The 19,256-nt window shown below is 40.5% G+C and overlaps 1 protein-coding gene across 3 annotated transcripts; it reads right to left on the bottom strand.

The window, feature by feature from the left end:
- Positions 1–2,101: 2,101 nt before the first annotated feature.
- On the bottom strand, positions 2,102–17,386 carry LOC116890994 (protein FAM111A-like). 3 transcript variants are annotated; one of them, XM_032891670.1, is made up of 3 exons: positions 17,201–17,386; positions 14,051–14,102; positions 2,102–3,967 (listed from the first exon to the last, which is right to left on the bottom strand). In XM_032891670.1, exon 3 carries the CDS (start codon positions 3,963–3,965, stop codon positions 2,397–2,399), a length of 1,569 nt encoding a protein of 522 aa, XP_032747561.1. In that variant the 5' UTR covers positions 3,966–3,967; positions 14,051–14,102; positions 17,201–17,386; the 3' UTR covers positions 2,102–2,396. The 3 variants fall into 3 exon arrangements, with proteins under 3 accessions (XP_032747561.1, XP_032747559.1, XP_032747560.1); XM_032891668.1 differs by lacking the exon at positions 14,051–14,102 and adding an exon at positions 7,098–7,300 and having other exon boundaries at positions 2,102–4,157; positions 17,201–17,385; XM_032891669.1 differs by lacking the exon at positions 17,201–17,386 and adding an exon at positions 7,098–7,300 and having other exon boundaries at positions 2,102–4,157; positions 13,977–14,060.
- Positions 17,387–19,256: the final 1,870 nt, after the last annotated feature.

The following is a 19,256-nucleotide window of genomic DNA, read 5'->3' as shown; positions in this document are numbered from 1 at the left end:
ATGGGAAGCTTGTCATCAATGGGAAGCCCATCACCACCTTCCAGGAGTGAGATCCCACTAACATCAAATGGGGTGATGCTGGTGCTGAGTCTGTCGTGGAGTCTACTGGTGTCTTCACCACCATGGAGAAGGCTGGTGCTCACTTGAAAGGTGGGGCCAAAAGGGTCATCATCTCTGCCCCTTCGCCCAATGCCCCCATGTTTGTGATGGGTGTGAACCACGAGAAATATGACCACTCACTCAAGATTGTCAGCAATGCATCCTGCACCACCAACTGCTTAGCACCCCTGGTCAAGGCCATCCACAACAACTTTGGCACTGTGAAAGTGGTCACGACCACAGTCTATGCCATCATTGCTACTCAGAAGACTATGGATGTCCACTCTGGAAAGCTGTGGTGTGATGGCTGTGGGGTAGCCCAGAACATCATCATTGCATCCACTGGTGCTGCCAAGGCTGTGGGCAAGGTCATCCCAGATCCCAGAGCTGAATGGAAAGCTCACTGGTATGGCCTTCCACGTTCCTACCCACAATGTATCCATTATGGATCTGACATACTGCCTGGAGAAACCTGTCAAGTATGATGACATCAAGAAGGTGGTGAAGCAAGCATCTGAGGGCCCACTAAAGGGCATCCTGGGCTACACTGAGGACCAGGTTGTCTCCTTTGACTTCAACATCAACTCCCACTCTTCCGCCTTTGATGCTGAGGCTGGCATTGCTCTCAATGACAACTTTTGTAAAGCTCATTTCCTGGTATGACAATGAATATGGCTACAGCAACAGGGTGGTAGATCTCAAGGCCTTCATGGACTCTAAGGAATAAGAAACCCTGGACCACCCACCCCACTCCAGCAAGGACACTGAGAGCAAGAAAGATGCCAACTGTTGCTGAGGAGTCCCCATCCCAACTCAGCCCCCCAACACTGAGCATCTCCCTCACAATTCCATCCCAGACCCCCATAATAACAGGAGGGGCCTCAGGAGCCCTCTCTACTCTCTTGAATACCATCAATAAAGTTTGCTGCACCCATTAAAAAAAAAAAGAACACGCCTCTCAGTAGAGAAGAGTGTAGCAGGCAAATCAATCCTGTGCACAAATGACAGGAAACATTACAAGAATTTGACTTGAGATGCTTACAAATTAATTTTAAGGAACAAATATGGAATTTTGTAGAAAGCACAGCTTAGAGTAAGCATTGGAGAAACAAGGATTGTTAACTATGCAGGCCGATTTTCTTCAGGGAAATGAATGCCTAATCACTTGTAATGCTGGAGTGAAACTGATCAACCTGGTGATCCTGTGCTAGTCCTATTAGGAGTAGCAGCCACCTGAACTTCCCCAAACCTTGAGAACTGTTTAGGCCCTAATCGTGGGCTTTGTTTCTCAGAAAATAGAATTCACCCTTATCAAAAAGGCCCCATGTACTTTGCACCCTCCGTAGGGAGGATCCATCCTTAGGATGATTAAATCTTCTTCCTTTGCAGGCCCTAGCCCCAGGCACTATATGTATCCCAGTCAATATAACCTGTTCTTACGATAAAGGTCTTAGATACTTTTCTATAGTAGGGTATTTTGCAAGGGGATTTCAATGAAACACCCATTTCTAAGGCTTTATTATGAGAATTGTCACATGGAAACTACTTTCCCAAAGTTCTACTATGTTTAAATGTGTAAGAAAATTGAGCTATTTTCTCCAAATTTGATTCCCATCTGACTGACACAATCCAGTTGCACCAAATTTTCATTCTAACCTTTTTGCAGGTCACTTCCCTGTTAGTCAGGAAACCTGCAGGGACAGACCTCTCCTTCACTCCCAACAGAACCTAAAAAGAATGAGGATTTTTGGCTGTTAAGAGTTACTTATAAATTATAAACAAACAAACAGAAAAATGCATAAACTAGTGAAAATAGCTGTAAAAACAACATTTATTACTTTATAATATTGAGAATGAGTATTTGGGCCAAAACAATGGGAATGCCATACAAATAATTTTTTCATCTTATATTTCAAAACCTACTACAGATATTACACTGTTTTTTAATTGATTCACCTGTATTTGATTTGGGAAAAATACATTGGGCAGGGGACACAAAACTCCAGTTTATGCTCTCAACTTTTTCACATCTTAGCATCTCCTGACCCTCGGATCCCACATCAGCACTTAATCCTCTTTTTCATGCTACTTTACACAAATAGTTCAATTGATAGTTTTGTTTTTGATTGTTTGTTTTAATAAACCATGAAAATGCTTGATAGTTAAGATACACTCTAGAACTATGATTATTGGGTGAAATTAATCATTTTGAAAGTTCATAAAACATTATTATCTGAAGGAAAACACCTTAGGCAATTCCCTTAAAGTTGTGAACTAGAATACACCCTTTCCAGTCCTCAGGAGTCTGTGCTCAGCATTTCTGCATCCCGATCATTTACAAAAATGGTATCATACCACTGTTTATTTTGCTTAATATTAGCAAGAATGGATTCCATAGTAAAACCAAACTCAATGATATTAAAAACTCCATTCTGGTCTGGACAAGTGATGCCAGCAGCATGCATGGCCACCAATGAACCATTAGAATCAAATACTGGGGATCCAGAAGACCCACCAAAAAAAGTGGTGTCATAAGTAACCACATCATGATTGTGAAACACATCGTGGAAACTTCTTTGTGTGTATATAGGGAAAAAAGATGTAGAAATCCAGTAGTTTGCTTCCTTTCTTGCTTGAAAATTTTCCTGACATTTTTTTTCTCTATGACCTTGAGGGACCACTGCACAGCCATCAGTAGACTTCTTTTCTCCATCAGGATGGCCAATGATATATATTAACCCACTAAGTGGCACAGGTCCTATTCCATTATACAGTCCAGCAGGAACTTCTTGTCCATTTTCCCTCAGTTTTAGGACAGCATAGTCAAGTCTTTCATTAGATATCTCAAACCAAGGTTTAACCTCAAAAAACTTGTCTTCTACTAGTGGGAACTCTTCATAACCAAAGGTCACCTTTACACAGTGACTAATTAAGCTTGCCCACTGACATGGATCTATGCCTTCACCCACAATACTAGTTATCACATGTCGGCAAGTCAAAATGTATAATCCTTTAAAAACAAAGCAGGTGGCACAGCCCTGCTTTCCATTGTTGTTCCACCATAGGAACCCAACTGAGTCACTGACTTTCGAAAGATGTTTGTGCACTTTAACAGGAGTAGAATTTTTTGTTATTTTCCCAAAGTGTTCTTTATGCACTTTGAATAAGGAACCTTTCTTTCTTTTTTTACTTTCTTTCTTGATGTATGCTCTGAGTTTTTCTCCTTCTTCTTTCAATGTAGGGTACGCATTCACAATATAGTCTTCTAGCTTATGGAAGTCTCTGTTCTCTAACCCAGAATTCTGCATGACAGAGACTACCCTAGGGTTCTTTGGTAGCTCAGCTGCAACCTGAAAGAGCTTGCCCTCTAACTCATCAACTGGCTGAGTGTTTTCTATGATGGTGTCCAGGTCATTAATGAGTTTCCAATGGTCACTCTCTATGAAAGAACAAAACCTGCCGTCCTTCCTCAGAGTGTCTCTGACGTTCTCTCCCTTGGAGCCATAGACACAGACTTTGTTCCCCTCTTTGTGAAGTTCCCCACACTTCAGAATCTTTTTCCTCTTACTCCCAACTGCATGAATGTAAAATCGGACATAATTGGTAGATGCTTGGTCCTGTGGTTCAAAGAATTGTTTAGTTTCTTTTGTCTTACTTTTACATTGACAAAATGTAATGACCACATGGCTGCCTTCTGGTATACAGCAGAGGGGCATGCCAAGGTTTAAGTATCCTTCAATTCCTTCTTTGCCGCATACCAGCATTTCTTTGCCCTTTTGGCATTCTATCTCTTCTTTGACAGCACCGAGACTGTTAAGTGCTGCATACAAGCTACTTGTCTCCCTATCTGTGAGCACATGTTTCATGTTTTTGTGTTTCCTAGCGTTCACACCCAAGGTGACCAGAATTTTCTTATATAGGGGAGGAGTCTGATCTTGTTGAGTTTTCTTAGGTGAAAGTGGTCTTTGGTTCCTGGTGTTGGTTATATCCCTTGGCATTTTTTTAGAGTCCACTTTTACTTGAGAAATACTGGGATCATTCTGCTCTTCTTTGGGAACCTAAAAATAAATGGTAGATATTTATAACTCCGACAACTCTAGTCCTGTATCCGTTTCTAGTGTCAACACACAATTCATATGTGAAACAATTTCAAAAGACCAATAAGTAGGATTAAATCAAGGTTCATCTTTGGATCCAAAATACAAACTCAACTTATCAAGTCAGAGAGAAAAGCTCTCTTTGTTACACATGCTGCATTTTTCTAAAAAATAAAAGTGCAGACACAGGTGTTATTCAGACCCAAATGTCTACCAGCTTCCCTGTATGGCATATCAAATCATTTTTATTATCTTTAATATACATTTTATCTTACCCAAGCATAAGGTGTGTTACAATAACATATTAAGACATTTATTTATACCATTAATTTGCTTTTAAGATTTATTCATTTTATGTATATGAATGTTTTACCTAATGTCTTTGTGCTCCATGTGCAAGTCTGGTGCCCACAGAGGTCTGAAGAAAGCATTAGATCTCCTTGAACTGGAGTTACTAGTGTTTATGAATCACCATGTGGGTGATGAAAATCAAACCCAGTTCCTCATCAACAGCAAAAGGTGCTTAATAATCTGTGCTTTATTTAATAATTTGTGAAACAGAATCTGGCTGTGCAATTATTACTTCCATGGAATTCAGTATTCAGCACAGTTTGTCTTCAAACCACAATTTTCATATCTTCTTAATACTGTGACTCAGGCTGCATGTATAATAAAACCCATGCAAGCTTTTTCTTTATTATATACTTTCCCTATAAATTAATATATCTACATGAAATATGCTTGTCACATTCTATGAACATAGATAACAATACATAATGGATTCTAATACAAAGTCTCATGTCTTTTGGATTGGGCTACACATTTTTTTTGTAAATTTCGTCATCTCCTATTTTATAAGACTTTATGTTAAGAATCAGAAAGGGGGAAAATGGGAGGATATAATTCAAATTCCAGAAATATGAACATCTCAATAAAAACTAAAATTGATTGCGGTAGTTATTATTAACTGTCTGCTTGACAGTACCTCAAATGACCTGGGATAGGGTCTCTGAGAACATCCGTGGGGTGTTTCTTCATCAATTCTGCTAAGAACCAGCCTAAAAACATGTTGGCAACATTCCCTAAGCTGGACGCCGGACTGTTTAATTTGATAATGGGGGAACAGAGCACGTTCATTGTTCTCTACTAGTGACTGCAGATCAACACTAACTCTTTCAAGGTCTTGCTGCTAACACTTCTTTCCCATGATGGTTCTCACAAACTGTGACCCAAACAAACTCTTCCTATTTTAATTTGTTTTTGTCTGGTCATTTTATCACAGTGACAGAAAAAGGAACTAAGACAGCAGTTGTCTTAGTTTGCCCAAAAGACTCATTAGTTCCAAGTCATATTCATCATGAGAAGACAGCAAAGTCACTCAGTAATAATGGGAGTAGCAATGTTTGAGCTTGGTTAAAAATTAAGCCTGTCATCATTTGTTTTCTTGTTATTGTTGTTGTTGTTTGTTTCATGTTAGTTGTTTGTGTGAGTATTCTTTTTTGATTTTTTATTTAAATTTCAAGTTTTATCCCCTTTCTCAGTTTCCCGTCCATATACCCCTATCCCATGTCCCTTCCCACTTCTTGTATAAAGGTATTCCCCGACCCAACAATCCACCCTTGGGCTGGAGAGATGGCTCAGAGGTTAAGAGCACTGACTACTCTTCCACCGGTCCTGAGTTCAAGTCTAAGCAACCACATGGTGGCTCACAACCAACTGTAATGGGATCTGGTGTGTCTAAAGACAGTCTGTTATCATTTATAATGACACTCATTTCTCAGTTAAACAGACAGAAAAAAGAATGCAAAGCAATATAAATCTACTCTATCCAGGCATAGTCTCTCAAAACACATCTCTGCAGTTTATATATACTTTTTCTGTAGTCAGAGTTGGTCAGAAGCATCATTTGTGTACAAATGGTAATACTGCAATAGACCTCATATATTTAAATATTTCTGGATAGATAATGGCTTTTTTTTTATGTTTCCTTCCCTTTTTCGAGGTATTATACAGTTCACTCTGGTCTTAAATTAAAAATCTTCAATTCTATGCCTTGGAATGGTGGGATTACAGCACTGTTACTGGCCTGACACATTTGAAAGGGCAAAAGAGATCACACGTGTTCCTTGAGCTTGCTATTATAAAGTAGAGCACATATAAACACATGACATCAGCTTGTCATGGAACTTCTAGCTATTTGGATACCTTGCCTTCCAAAACCTGGACACAAAGAAACAAAGAAAAGGCTTTGGCATTGCACCTCAAATGCCTGAGACTTCTCAGCTGTCTTGATGTAATAAAGGAACATGTTATTAGGAGGACGCAATCATTAGTCATGACAGAGTCTGAGACTATTAGGCTCTAAATGTCTCAGTAAACTTGCTCAAGTCTTCATCACAGGCTCAAGCAACTCCATTCTCTCTTTCTTCTTCATAAACAAATTGAAACCAAAACCCTTCCTCACTTGCCTATAAATTTTATGCTAAGAATAAATATACAATTTACAGTTTTGTAAACTGTAAAGTACTAAAATAATATAGGCTATTATGACTGAAGAGGCCAATAATACAACATTGTGATGCTATTAAACAGTATTCATTTTGTTTGTTTCACAGGTTGGTATGACATACTATATTTAATCTGTTTACTAATGTTTTAGACATGATTGCAATAGGTATTTTTTTTTAATTAAACACTGCTTTGATAGGGCTGAAGGCTGTAATACAAATCCCTATTTTCGAGGCCATTCACCTAAATAAAGTAGGTGAGAAAGATCTAGAGTGTGTCATTGTCCCAATCAACAATGAAGCAGTTTCTTGGCAGTAGATCCTATGCATCCTAGAACCTATATTCGCTAAGACAGCTATTAGCATAACGCTCTAGCAACACTTATAGACATACCTGAGAGAAATAGTCTTTGATTTTTTTATTTTTACTGGTATTAAATGGGATCTTCTGTGATTTGCGCTTCTTAGAACTCATTGTGGCTTAGAGATGAAATAGATGGCTCAGCTGAAACACAAACTCCAAAATGGTTCAAGTTGGGGTAGAAATTGACTTCAGTGGTAGACTACCAATTACAAGGCCCAGGCTTTGTCCTCAACCTCCAAAAGAGAAAAAAAAAAGTTTAAGTTATGGAAATATCTGCATACAGAGCAAACAATGAACTGGGTGGCAACAGCCCCAAATTTTACTTCTCCCCTGGCAACATATTCTGGCCCACAAACTTTCCCAGATGTAGGTACTGATGTAGGGACCCCATGTAAAACACTACCCACTGGCCTCTAACTCTTCTTAGAGACAGCTCAATATCCCCAAAGTGTACTCAACCCCTGGGCTCCATATTCCATCCCACAACTCCAATTGCTTTCCCAGACACCAGGGACTCCCAGGTAACTCATTTTCCGCTGCCTGTAAATTCTCCTTAAAGTACATCCAACAGTGCTAAACTGTACCCTATCACCTGGGATCCATATCGTAGCCCACAACTTTGGCTGCTTTATTGGAGGCCACAAAGTACTAGGAACCCCAGAGACCAAGCAGATACCCAGAACCCTGTACTTGGAACCCTGGAGGCAACATTGGCACCTGAAACCACAGAGGTCATACAGGTCACAAAAACCCAAGCAGAGGTACCCTACTGTACCTGAAGACTTGTTCATCACCAGAACCCCACTCCACTCAGTCCAAGAGACCAGAGAAGAAACAGAAACCAAGGGGGGTGAAAACATCCAAAAATACCCACTGAACAAAGATAAAGTTAGAAGTTAGCACCTAAACCTAGAAAAACTCCAAACTCAAAGGACTAGAGGCCAGTGTAAGAACACAATCAACAAGAACCAGAATGTGCTCCCCCAGAGCCCAGCTATCCTACTACCTCAAGCTCTGCATAGTTCACCACAGCTGAAACACAGAAAATGACCTTAAATCCAACCTTAGGAAGGTAACAGACTCTTTTAAAGAGGAAGTGAATAAATCCCTTAAATAAGTCCAGAAAAATACAAACAGGTGAGGACAGGAATAAAACTTTTCAAGACCTGAAAATGGAAATACAATCAAAAAAAAAAAAACCTGAGGGAATCCTGGAGATGGAAAATCTAGGTAAGAGAACAGAAACTACAGATACAAGCATCACCAACAGAATATAAGAGATAAAAGAGAGATCCTCAGGGATAGAAGATATGATAGAAGAAATGGATATATCAGTCAAAGAAAATGTAAATCTAAAAAGTTCCTGAAACAAACCATCCAGGAAATCTGGGACACTAGGACCAAACCTAAGAATATTATGAATAGAAGAAGGAGAACACTGTGAGCTCAAAAGACTAGAAAATATTTTCAACAAATCATCATAGAAGAAAACTTCCCCAACTTACAGAAAAGGATTCTTATAAATGCACAAGAAGCTTACGGAACACCAAATAAGTTGAACCAGAAAAGAAAACACCCCCTGCCACATAATAATAAAACACTAAATGTACAGCGTAAAGAAAATGAAAAGCTGCAAAATAAAAGGGCCATGGACATAGAAAAGCAGACCTGCTAGAGTTACACGTGTTTCAGGAGAGCCTCTGAAAGGACCCACAACTGGATGGGTCAGTTGTCTTACAAACGCTGAAAGACCACAGGTGCCAGCCCAGATTACTATACTGAGCAAAAGTTTCAATACTCATAGTTGGAAAAAACAAGATATTCCAAAACAAAACCAAATTTAAACAGTATCCATTCACAAATCCACTCTATAAATATACTAGAAAGAAATAGTGGAACTAAAATGTATTGTGACTCAAATGGATATCCACAGACAACACTAAAGAATATGCCTTCTTCTCAGCATCTCTAAAGTGACCATATACTGCGTCACAAAGTGAGTCTCAACTGATACAAGGAATTTGAAATAACCACCTGTATCCAAGCAGACTATCATAGATTAAAGTCAGACTTCAGCAAAAACAGAAGCAACTCAAAGAAACTGAACAACTTTCTACTGAATGACTACTGTATCAAGGAAAAAACTAAAGAAATTAAAGACTTCCTAGAATTCAATGAAAATAAAAGCACAGCATACTCAAATTTATTGGACAAAATGAAAGCAGCGCTAAGAGGAAAGTTCACAGCACTTAGTGTCTTCATAAAAAATTAGTGAGATCTCAAACTGACAACTCAAAGGCACACTTGAAAGCTTTAGAACAAAAGAAGGAAATACACTCAAGACACGTAGATATTAGGAAATAATCAAACTCAGGATTGAAATCAATAAAATAAAAATAGAGAGAACAATACAAAAAACAGTCGATGAAAGAAGTAGTTGTCTCTTTGATAAAATAAACAAGACAAGTCCTTATTCAGCCTAACTAAAAATCAGAGAGAGAGAGAGAGAGAGAGAGAGAGAGAGAGAGAGAGAGAGAGAGATCTAAATTACAAAATTAGAAATGAAAAGAGGACATAACAACAGACACTGTGGAAAGTCAAAGAATCACTGGGTCTTACTTCAAAAACCTGTATTCCACAAACTTGGAAAAATCTGAAAGAACCAGACCACCTATCTATTCTTGATAGTTATCATTTACTACAGTTAAGCAATTCAAATATACCTAAACTCTAAAGAAATAGAAACAGTCATTAAAAGACTCTCATCCAATAAAAGCCCAGGGCCAGATGGTTTTAAGGCAGATTTTTACCACTTTCAAAAACGAGCTAATATCAATACTCCTCAAATTATTCCACAAAATGGAAAGAGAAGGAACATTGCCAAATACATTTTATGAGTCACCCTGATACCTAAACCACATACTTAACAGAGAAAGAGGATTTCAAACCAATTTCCCTCATGAACACTGATGCAAAAAATTCTCAACAACATGCTCAAGAAACGAACTAAGAGCACATCAAAAACATCATACACCATGAGCAAGTAGGCTTCATCCAAGAGATACAGTGATGGCTTGACATATGGAAATCTGTTAGCTTTAGCTAAAGAAATACGACAACTAATGGAAATCAAAGGGATATAAATTCGAAAGGAAGAAGTCAACATGTCTCTTTTGCAGATAATATGATAGCTCATATACGCGACCCAAAAAATTCTACCAGGAATTCCTACATGTGATAAGCACATTCATCAAAGTAGCTGGATATAGATTTAACTAAAAAAAAAATCAGTAGCCTTGAATTATATAAATGATAAGCGGACCAAGAAAGAAATTAGAGAACAATACCCTTTACAATAGTGACAAATAATGTAAAATATCTTGGTGTAACTCTAACCAAATAAGTGAGAGACCTGTATGAGAAGAAATTCATCTCTGAAGAAACTGAAAAAGATATCAGAAGATGGAAAGATCTCCTATGTGCATAGATCTATAGGACTAACGATAAAAATGGCAGTCTTATCAAAAACCTTCTACAGATTCAAGGTAATCCCCATCAAAATTTGAACATAGTTCCTTACATACTTTGAAAAAACAATACCCAACTTCATTTGGAAAAATAAAAAACCAAGCAAGGACAGATAAAATAATCCTATACAATAAAGGAAATTCTGGAGATATCACCGACCCTGATCTCAAGCAATGGCAATAAAAACTGCATTGGCATTAAAAAAAAAGTGGCTGATCAATAGAATTAAATTGAACATACAGATATAAATCTATACACCTACAGACTCAGGATTTTTGACCAAAAAAATAAAAGCCAAAATTATACAATGTATAAAAGAAAGCATTTTTAGCAAATGGTGCTGGTCTAACTGTATGTTTGCATGTAGATGAATGCAAATAGATCAATATCTATCATCCTACACAAAAGTCAAGTCTAAGAGGATCAGAGAGTTCAACAAAAAATCAGTACAATAAACCTTATAGAAGAGAGTGGGGACTCAGAAAAAAATGGAAGTTATCAAAATAGGAAGCTGTTGAGGGCGCATACAGACTCTTGCTGTGTCACGTCCAGCAAGTGTGATCCGTGGTTTCCATAATCTATTTTCTAAGTTTACTCATTCCTTTCAGTATCTCAAGGTATAGAATCGGAGATACCACAGTCACAAATGACATTTTAACTTGTAAAATTGTGTGATGATGCTTAATTATCATAGGGAAATATGGACTAGGAATCTGGCCCTGCTTCACCAGACATGAATTTCAAGTGATTCCTCCTCGTAGTCAGTGTCATGATGTCTCTGTGAATCCCTCCTGTCATTGCATCACTGGTTGCAAATCTAGTGGGTGGCAAAAAAAATAAAAAAGAAAAAAAGGAAAAAAAAAAGTCTTATATTGCTGTATTAGGGTTTCTACAGTTGATATTGAAAAACTGGTCCAGTGTGTCACAGCAGGCGACTGATGGTGCATACCTGTCTTTGTGTCCCCTTCAGTGAGCTGTAGTTGTGGGTTTGTGTGCTTTGTAGCCTGTCATGCGGAAAGCAACAGACAATCGAAGATTCCAGGAGCGCTAACAGCCGCGGCGAGTCACAGACGGGATTGTAACGTGGGAGCTTGCCTGAGGGTTTCTGTTTCCTTTCCATAAGACTGGAATCAAGCTTACATGTAAACTATTGGGAATTTAAGTTTCCTTTTGTGTCATTTTGTGTAAGACTGTCTAATTTGAAAAATGTAGGTTATGAAAAATAAAGATTTAGGCACTGTTAAAAAAAAAAAAAAAAAAAAAAAGAAGAGAGTGGGGAATATCCTTGAATGCATTGGCAAAGAAAAAAAACCTTCCTGAATGGAACGTAGCCAGTAGGCCAAAAGTTAATAGATGGGACCTTATGAAACTGAAAAGCTTCTGTAAGGCAAAGGATACTATCAAAAGGACAAACAGCAAACTACTAAATGGAATAAGATCTTCACCAATCCCACATCTGAAGAGGACTATTATCCAAAATATATAAAGAACTCAAGAAAGTAGACATCGACAAAGCAAATAATCCAATTAAAAGTGGGGTACATCTAAATCTAAACGGCATTCTTGACCCAGGGATCTCTAACGGCTAAGAGACACTTAAAGAAATGTTCACCATCTTATGCATCAGGCAAATGAAATCAAAACAACTGAGACGCCATCTTATACCTGTCAGAATGGTCAGAATAGCTAACCAGAAACTCAAGTGACAGCTCATGTTGGAGATGGTGTAGAGCAAGGCAAATACTCCTCCATTGCTGGTGGGAGTTCATAAGTGTACAGCCACTTTGGAAATCAATTCAACAGTTTCTCAGAGAATTGGGAATAGACATTATACCTCAAGATCCAGCTATACCACTCCTAGACATATACTCAAAGAACATAACACCATATAACAAGGACACTTCTTCAACTATGTTCATAACAGCTTTATTCATAATAGCCAGAAACTGGAAATAACCAAGATGTCACTCAACTGAAAAAATAGATAAGATGTAATACATTTACATAATGGAGTATTGGATGGAATCCAAAAGGGACTGAATCAGGAGGGATCAATCAGGTCAGGGAAGGACAGAGGGAAAGAGTACTAGGAGAGAATTAGAATTGGAAGTCGAACTCCGAGAGACTAGCTAGAAACATAGGACAATCAAACCTCCGAGGAATCTATGAGGGTGACCCTAGCGAAGATTCCTAGCACTGGGAGATATGAAGTCTGAACCTGTGACCATGGAAGGCTTTTAATGGAAGGATTGGGACACCAACATAGCCACCAAACAGTCATAAAATTTGTCCTGCTTAAGTAATGTTCTGCGGGTAAAACAGGAGCAGAATTTGAGGTATTGGCCAACCAATGACTGGTCCAACTTGAGACCCATGCCATAAGAAAGAGTCCACCACTGACACTGCTAATGATATTCTGCTATACTTGCAGACAGGAGCCTAGCTTAATCATCATCAGGGAGGCTTCACCCAGCAACTGATGGAAACAGATGCAAAGACTCACTGTCAGGCATCAGGTGGAGCTTGGAGAACTGTGGAAGAGGTGGGGGGAAGGATTGTAGAGGCCAAATGGGCCAAGCACACTACAGAATCAATGAACATGGCTTCACAGGGGCTCACAGAGACTGAACCACCAAGCAGAGAGTGTTCATGGGACAGACCTAGGCTTCCCAGCATATATATTATAGTTGTATAGCTTGGTCTTCATGTAGGACTCCCAACAGTGATAGCAGGAGCTGTCTCTGTGTTGTCTGACTTCGGGACCCTTTCCTCCTATTGGGCTGCCTTGTGTAACCTCAGTAGGAGAGGATACTAGTTGTACTACAACTTGATATGCCAGGGTCAGTTGATGCTCATGGTAGGCCTCCCGTTTTCTGAAGAGAAAAGGAGGAGAAATAGATGGGGAATGAGAGGGAGAGGAGGTAAGGAGGAAGGACTGGGGAAAGAGCAGGTTTGTGAACCTGTGTCAGGGATGTAAAATTAATTAATTACTTGATTATTGATTTATTTAATTAAAATAAATAAAAAGTAAGACCTGAAACACTGGTCAGGGGAGATGAATTGGGTGGGTCCTAGGTCCTATCTTTCCCCTTCATCTCTGCATTGCTTGTCCCAGGACAGTAACATTGCAAGCAGATAATTTATCTGCCAAGATAATCACCCAAGTAAGGAGAGCAGAGTACCCCCTGTCCCACGAGCATGTCTCGCACTGTACCAAACACTGTACACCAAACACAAATCATCTGTATTAGCTAACCCCCACAACTGCCACAGAAAGCAGGTTCTATAAAGACTTCGTTTTGGGGAAAGGGTATTCTTGACAAGGGCAATGATGCATCCAAACCCACAGACGGAAGCAAACGGAGAACTCAAATGCCAAACCTGCAAAAAGGGTTTGCAGCTTGGAAATTCAAAAATAAGTTCTACTTCCAACTTAAAATCTGCTGTTTGTTTAGCATGGAGATGATAAGGTCAGGCAAAGAGGCATGAAGATTCCTGAATAGTGCCCTGAAAACAAAAGAAATTGGTAAGAAATATCAAAAAGTAATATGGAAAGTTTGTCCAAGATGACAAGGGCATTAGTTACTATTTTAGGTGCTTTGTTTGAAGTAGCATTTCCTCCTGCTGTCTCAGCAAGAGAAAAAATTAGTTTAAATGCAATACTGAGGCCTCCAATGATGGGAGGGTTTCCGACTCTGTTGCCTGTCTTTGGGGCCCTTCTAGTGCTAAGAATCACTAGGCCATACACCAAGAAGGAGAACAAGCCCATGCTTCTTCAGTATGTCACTGTCAGAGAAATGCCTAGCACATGGCAGACCCTAACACTTCAGTTATGTAGGCACATTTGAGGAATGAGTGGTGTAGGCAGTGACCTGATTTCCATAAGCTGCATCAGATAGTTCTCGAAAGCTTGCTTAAAAAGCTTGAGTTCATACATGGACCCTGGGCTCCAACCTCATAGGTAGCAATGAATAGCCTAGTAAGAGCACCAGTGGAAGGGGAAGCCCTTGGTCCTGTCAAGACTGAACCCCCAGTGAATGTGATTGTTGGAGGGAGGGCGGTAATGGGGGAAGGATGGGGGGCGGGGGAACACCCATATAGAAGGGGAGGGGGGGCTGGGGGATGTTGGCCCAGAAACCGGGAAAGGGAATAACAATCGAAATGTAAATAAGAAATACCCAATTTAATAAAGATGAAGAAAAAAAAAAAAAGCTTGAGTTCTTTCTATAGAGCTTGGACTACTTTCTTTCAACAAGCATTTTGGAGAATTTATATTTACATTATTTTCTAACCGAAAAGACAGGGAGGTGGTTCTACAAGTTAGGAACATTTCCTTGTACACTTACAATGCCAATTTATTCACATCAAAATCCAACTAAGATACAGACATCACCTTAACATTTTTTTTCCTTTTAAAACCTGTCTTGTTTTGTAGCCCAAGATGACCTCAAACTGGCCTTCCTCCAGCCTCACCCTCCTCAGAGCTAGGATGCAAGTGAGCACACCACATCCAACTTAATTATGCATTTTCACTCGGTTTCCACATAGAAAGTGATCAGAAGAAAATAGAAAGGCTGTCTGTAGACAGTCACCCATGGCTTGCTGCTTTTCTCTATGTGTAATTGAAGCACCTACCCAGTGGGAGCCATCTAAAGACTGTTTCCATGACCTTAACCCCTCCATTGTCCATGACCTCCTTTGTGGAACCTGAGTCCTTGATTTCTACCAGTAACTGCTGCTAATGAACTGTTAAGGAAGTCTACTAGTCTCCCTGGACCTATTTTCCTGTTTGTGAAAAGCGGAAGCAACTGAAAATATGGCAGGAATGTCCTATGAGAACATGCACAGCACAGTGAGTGCCAAGAACAGGGCTCAGCTCAGGCAGCCATTTTGAGACCCCACGGACCTGGGCATACTGTGTATTTTCTGCCTCTTCCTCACCCTAAAAGGAGGGGCAGAGTCATCCTCAACTGCTGTGAAGATTGAAGAATATGTAATGCAGGTAAAGTCTTCAGACAGCAGCCATGTGTGAAAGACTGCTCAGAGAACATTCCCGCTAGTGCTCGGTTCAGTGCCAATACTTAACCAGAGGGACACTCCTCGGACCGTAGGAAATGAAAGTGCACAGTACTTGAGGAACTGGTCTGGATTATGTGACCTCGGCAGGCCGATTATTGTTCAACCAGAAAAGCAATTTGAGGTTCCCTGTCTGTTGATGCTTCATAGTATAAAACATAAAAGTTAGCAGCAAGAAATATGGATTTTGCAGTTCACTGGCACTGGCTTTAACAATTCTGAATCATTCCATATGTTGCCCACACAAACGATTTTCAGTATCCATGCTGAGTCACACTTTATTAAAGCATGGAGGAGGATCAGGAGTCCCAATGTCCACAGCCAGCCTCATGAGACTTTGTCTCAAAAAAAGTCAAACAACAACAACAAAAACAAACTCAAGATATATAAATTAGAGAAAAGAATCCTCGATATATGATAGGTATTTGGAAGTTCATTGCATGATCCCCTCCTGCCTCTACTCCTTCTTGCCTTTTCCGTTAGAATGGTGTGAATACAAATTCCTCAGAGTATACCAACCCACTTTACAGTTTGAGAAGACAAAGTCTACTAAGCTAATTACATCTGCTACCTTCCTTCAGGAGAACAATACAACAATACAGACTGTATGAACATTCCCATCCTCAGCCTCTCTGAGAGCTCCCTGGAATTGCTTTCTCCACCTTCTTCCCCTTTCTCTTGCCTCCTTTTTCTTTCCCCTGGCCTTTCTCGCTCTTCTTTCCTATTTCTGAATAACTTCCCCACCCCGCCATGTTTCCGCGCGTTCAGCACACACATCCCCCCTCCCTATTGCCAAAAAACTTCCTCCCCAGCCATTTGTGTCCCTCTCTCTCCCTCCTTCACTTCTCCCTCCCTTAAAGGCTCTTTTTTAATTTTTTAATTCTGGCTAGCCATGTGCACATTCTGCCCACTTACTTTTCTCTCAGAAAAGTTTTCCAGAGGTAAAGACCACAGTTGATCTAAGCCTTTTCCTACACTACCATGCCATTAGCATTCTGAGGCAAGAAAAAGTCACTGAAAACAACCCTGGGCTCCCTAGGTCCTTCAAATGGGTAGCACTTCTGCCTCTGCCCCAAGGGCTTTCCAGCGCTGGCAGTTCCCCCACAGCAGCAGTGTGCCTGAGATTTCACAGTTTGCTTATAGACCTGCCACCTTCCCTGGCTCACAGCCACGACCTGCTACACTTGAGCCCAACATCTAGCATTAAGTCTGGTTTTATTGAGGAAACCATCACAATGCCCTTAAAGGACACTAAAGATGACTGGTACTTTCTAGACCTCAGCAGAACATACTGGGTTATGTTGATAGAAACAGCAGGCAATTTAGGTTGATGTATTAACCACCTACTTGAAAATGTATGGCTTCCACTCTGCATGCTAGGTAAGCTTGAGAAAGAAATTAGTATTTGTCACTTACTCTGTGTATTTTTATTCCAAAATGAAACAGACTCGACAAATGTATTGGTGAATATTTGCTGCTCCCAACATTCTGGCATGAAGAAATTCATCTTAAAGTGGCTTTTTACTTACCAGATCTTTCCACACTGGCACCTTCTCTCAAGCCGCTTGAATCCCGCGTCTTTTTGAAAAAACAGAACCAGACGATCATTTAACCGCTTCGTTTAGGGGGCGGAGAGACTGCGGATTGGTCCCTGGGCTGAACAGCAACAGCTGTGCTTCAGTCCATTGGCTGCATTCAGAGCGCGGTCCCGACCACAGCAAGTGCTGAGTGCTTCCGCTCTAGTCTCCAAGGGCGGCAGAGTCAACGAGGACCGCCCACTGAGTGGGTGTGGACCTCTACTCTCCACGGATCTTCTCTTAAGAGCCTCGTCAACTTAGGTATGTTAACCCGACTCTGGAAAACGGAGGAGCCAGGACCGGATGTGGGTTTCCTGCCGGGTTTCAGACAAGTCCAGGATTTTCTGCCACTTGAACTAAGCTGGAGAGACCGGGCAGCCGGTTAGTGCAGTGCCCTCTGGCTGCAGACAGAAAGCACGCTGGGAGGAGAAAGGCTGGAGGACTCTGGGCCTTTCTAGGGAGTAACATACCTACAGCAGACCAGCTTCAGTACTTGAACAAATCAGGAAGAAGCTGCAAATCATTTTTCAAAAATTTATTATTTATTTGTGTGTATTATGTGTATGTCTGTGCGTGCCACATGTCACAACTTTCAAGAATTCAGGTTCTTACCTACCATGTGAGTCTCGTGGCTCAAACTCAGTCAGACTTGGCATCAGGTGCTAAGTCATTTTGATGACATAATGAATTGATTTTCCAGATGTGCATCATTGGGAGTAAATGTTTTCTACCCATAAAGACAGTGTCCACTCCAGAAATATGAACCGTGATTTTTAAAATAGGAGGAAGAAGAGGAGGGAGGGAGGGAGACAATCAGGGATGGGGGGGAGACAACTGTTCTAGGGCAAGATGGAGGATGTTTAGGCCAGGCTAGATAACTAGGGCAGTGGAAGCTCCCAGGAATCCATGGGGTGACCCTAGCAATGGCAGATACAGAGCTTGAACCAGCCATCTTCTGTAACTGGGCAAGAATTCCCAGTTTGGGACACTAAGCTAGCCACAAAGCATTCTACCTATAATTGGTCCTGCCTATAAGATAGGCTGGGGTAAAAGTGGTGCAAAGATTGTGGGAGTGGCCAGGCAATGACTGTTTACATCTCTGAAGGGAGAAATTCATACTTTCGAGTCAGTCAGAACACATAAAGTCCTGCATCTGATAATCACTTATTCTATGGGCACTTGAAAAAGTGAGCAGAAAGTAATAGACACTGTAAAGCTCACAGGCTTGTACACAAATGGAAAGGACCCACAGGCTAAGACAACAGTCCGTCTCTCTCACAAGTCATTTCCAGCATCTGTCCTGAATCACATTATATTAAAATACTATGTGACACCCGGCCAGCCCATTTTAGAGATGGCAAAACCGATGCTACACTACTGACTTGAATGAAGTACTTGCTTTCCCAAATCCATCTTTTCTCTTCCTCTGTTCTTCCTTCCCCACTTCTTGCTCATCCCTCATTTTCTTTCCTCCCCATTTATTCCCACCTCCTTTACTTCTTATTCTCTCTTAAGTCAAATTTTGTTTAAGCTATCCATCTTCCTCTCACTTTATCACAGTTGACCTAAGCCTGTTTCCAGCCCACCACCTGGCTCTTTCCAACACACAACAGAACAAGAAGCAGCTACTGCAAATAAGCTTGTATGTGTGGGCTATCTAAATGGGTGGCACTGTATCCACGGGAGACACAGGACAGTATAACTCAATGAAAGTCACATTAAGAGTCCATTATTTGCTAACAGGTGACAGCAGGTTTCTAGTCCCTGCCAGAACATTCCTGGGATAGTACGTTTCTGGAGGGCTAACCTTCCTCCTCCTAGCTCATCCATTTTCTGCCTGCAGCCACAGATGACATTGCAGCACCTGCTGCCTGGACTTTCCTGCCTAGTCTTGGTGGCAGGAAATCCTTGGACCTGCCTGAAGCCAGGCAAGAACCCTCCACTGAGTCTAGCTATTCCTGGGTAAATGTTCCAGCAATGCAAAATGCTGGCCCTGCCTGTAAAAGAA

Source organism: Rattus rattus, chromosome 2, assembly GCF_011064425.1.
Source record: "Rattus rattus isolate New Zealand chromosome 2, Rrattus_CSIRO_v1, whole genome shotgun sequence".
NCBI lineage: Eukaryota > Metazoa > Chordata > Mammalia > Rodentia > Muridae > Rattus > Rattus rattus.
Note: the sequence above shows the minus strand (reverse complement) of the source record. Positions and strands in the feature narration are given on the sequence as shown.

Coding starts and splice junctions, on each gene's coding strand:
- LOC116890994 (XM_032891668.1), bottom strand. CDS start 7,178: ATGAGTTCTAAGAAGCGCAAATCACAGAAGATCCCATTTAATACCAGT. Junction 4,158..7,097: donor TCAAAGACTATTTCTCTCAG/GTATGTCTATAA, acceptor ATTTATTTTTAG/GTTCCCAAAGAAGAGCAGAA.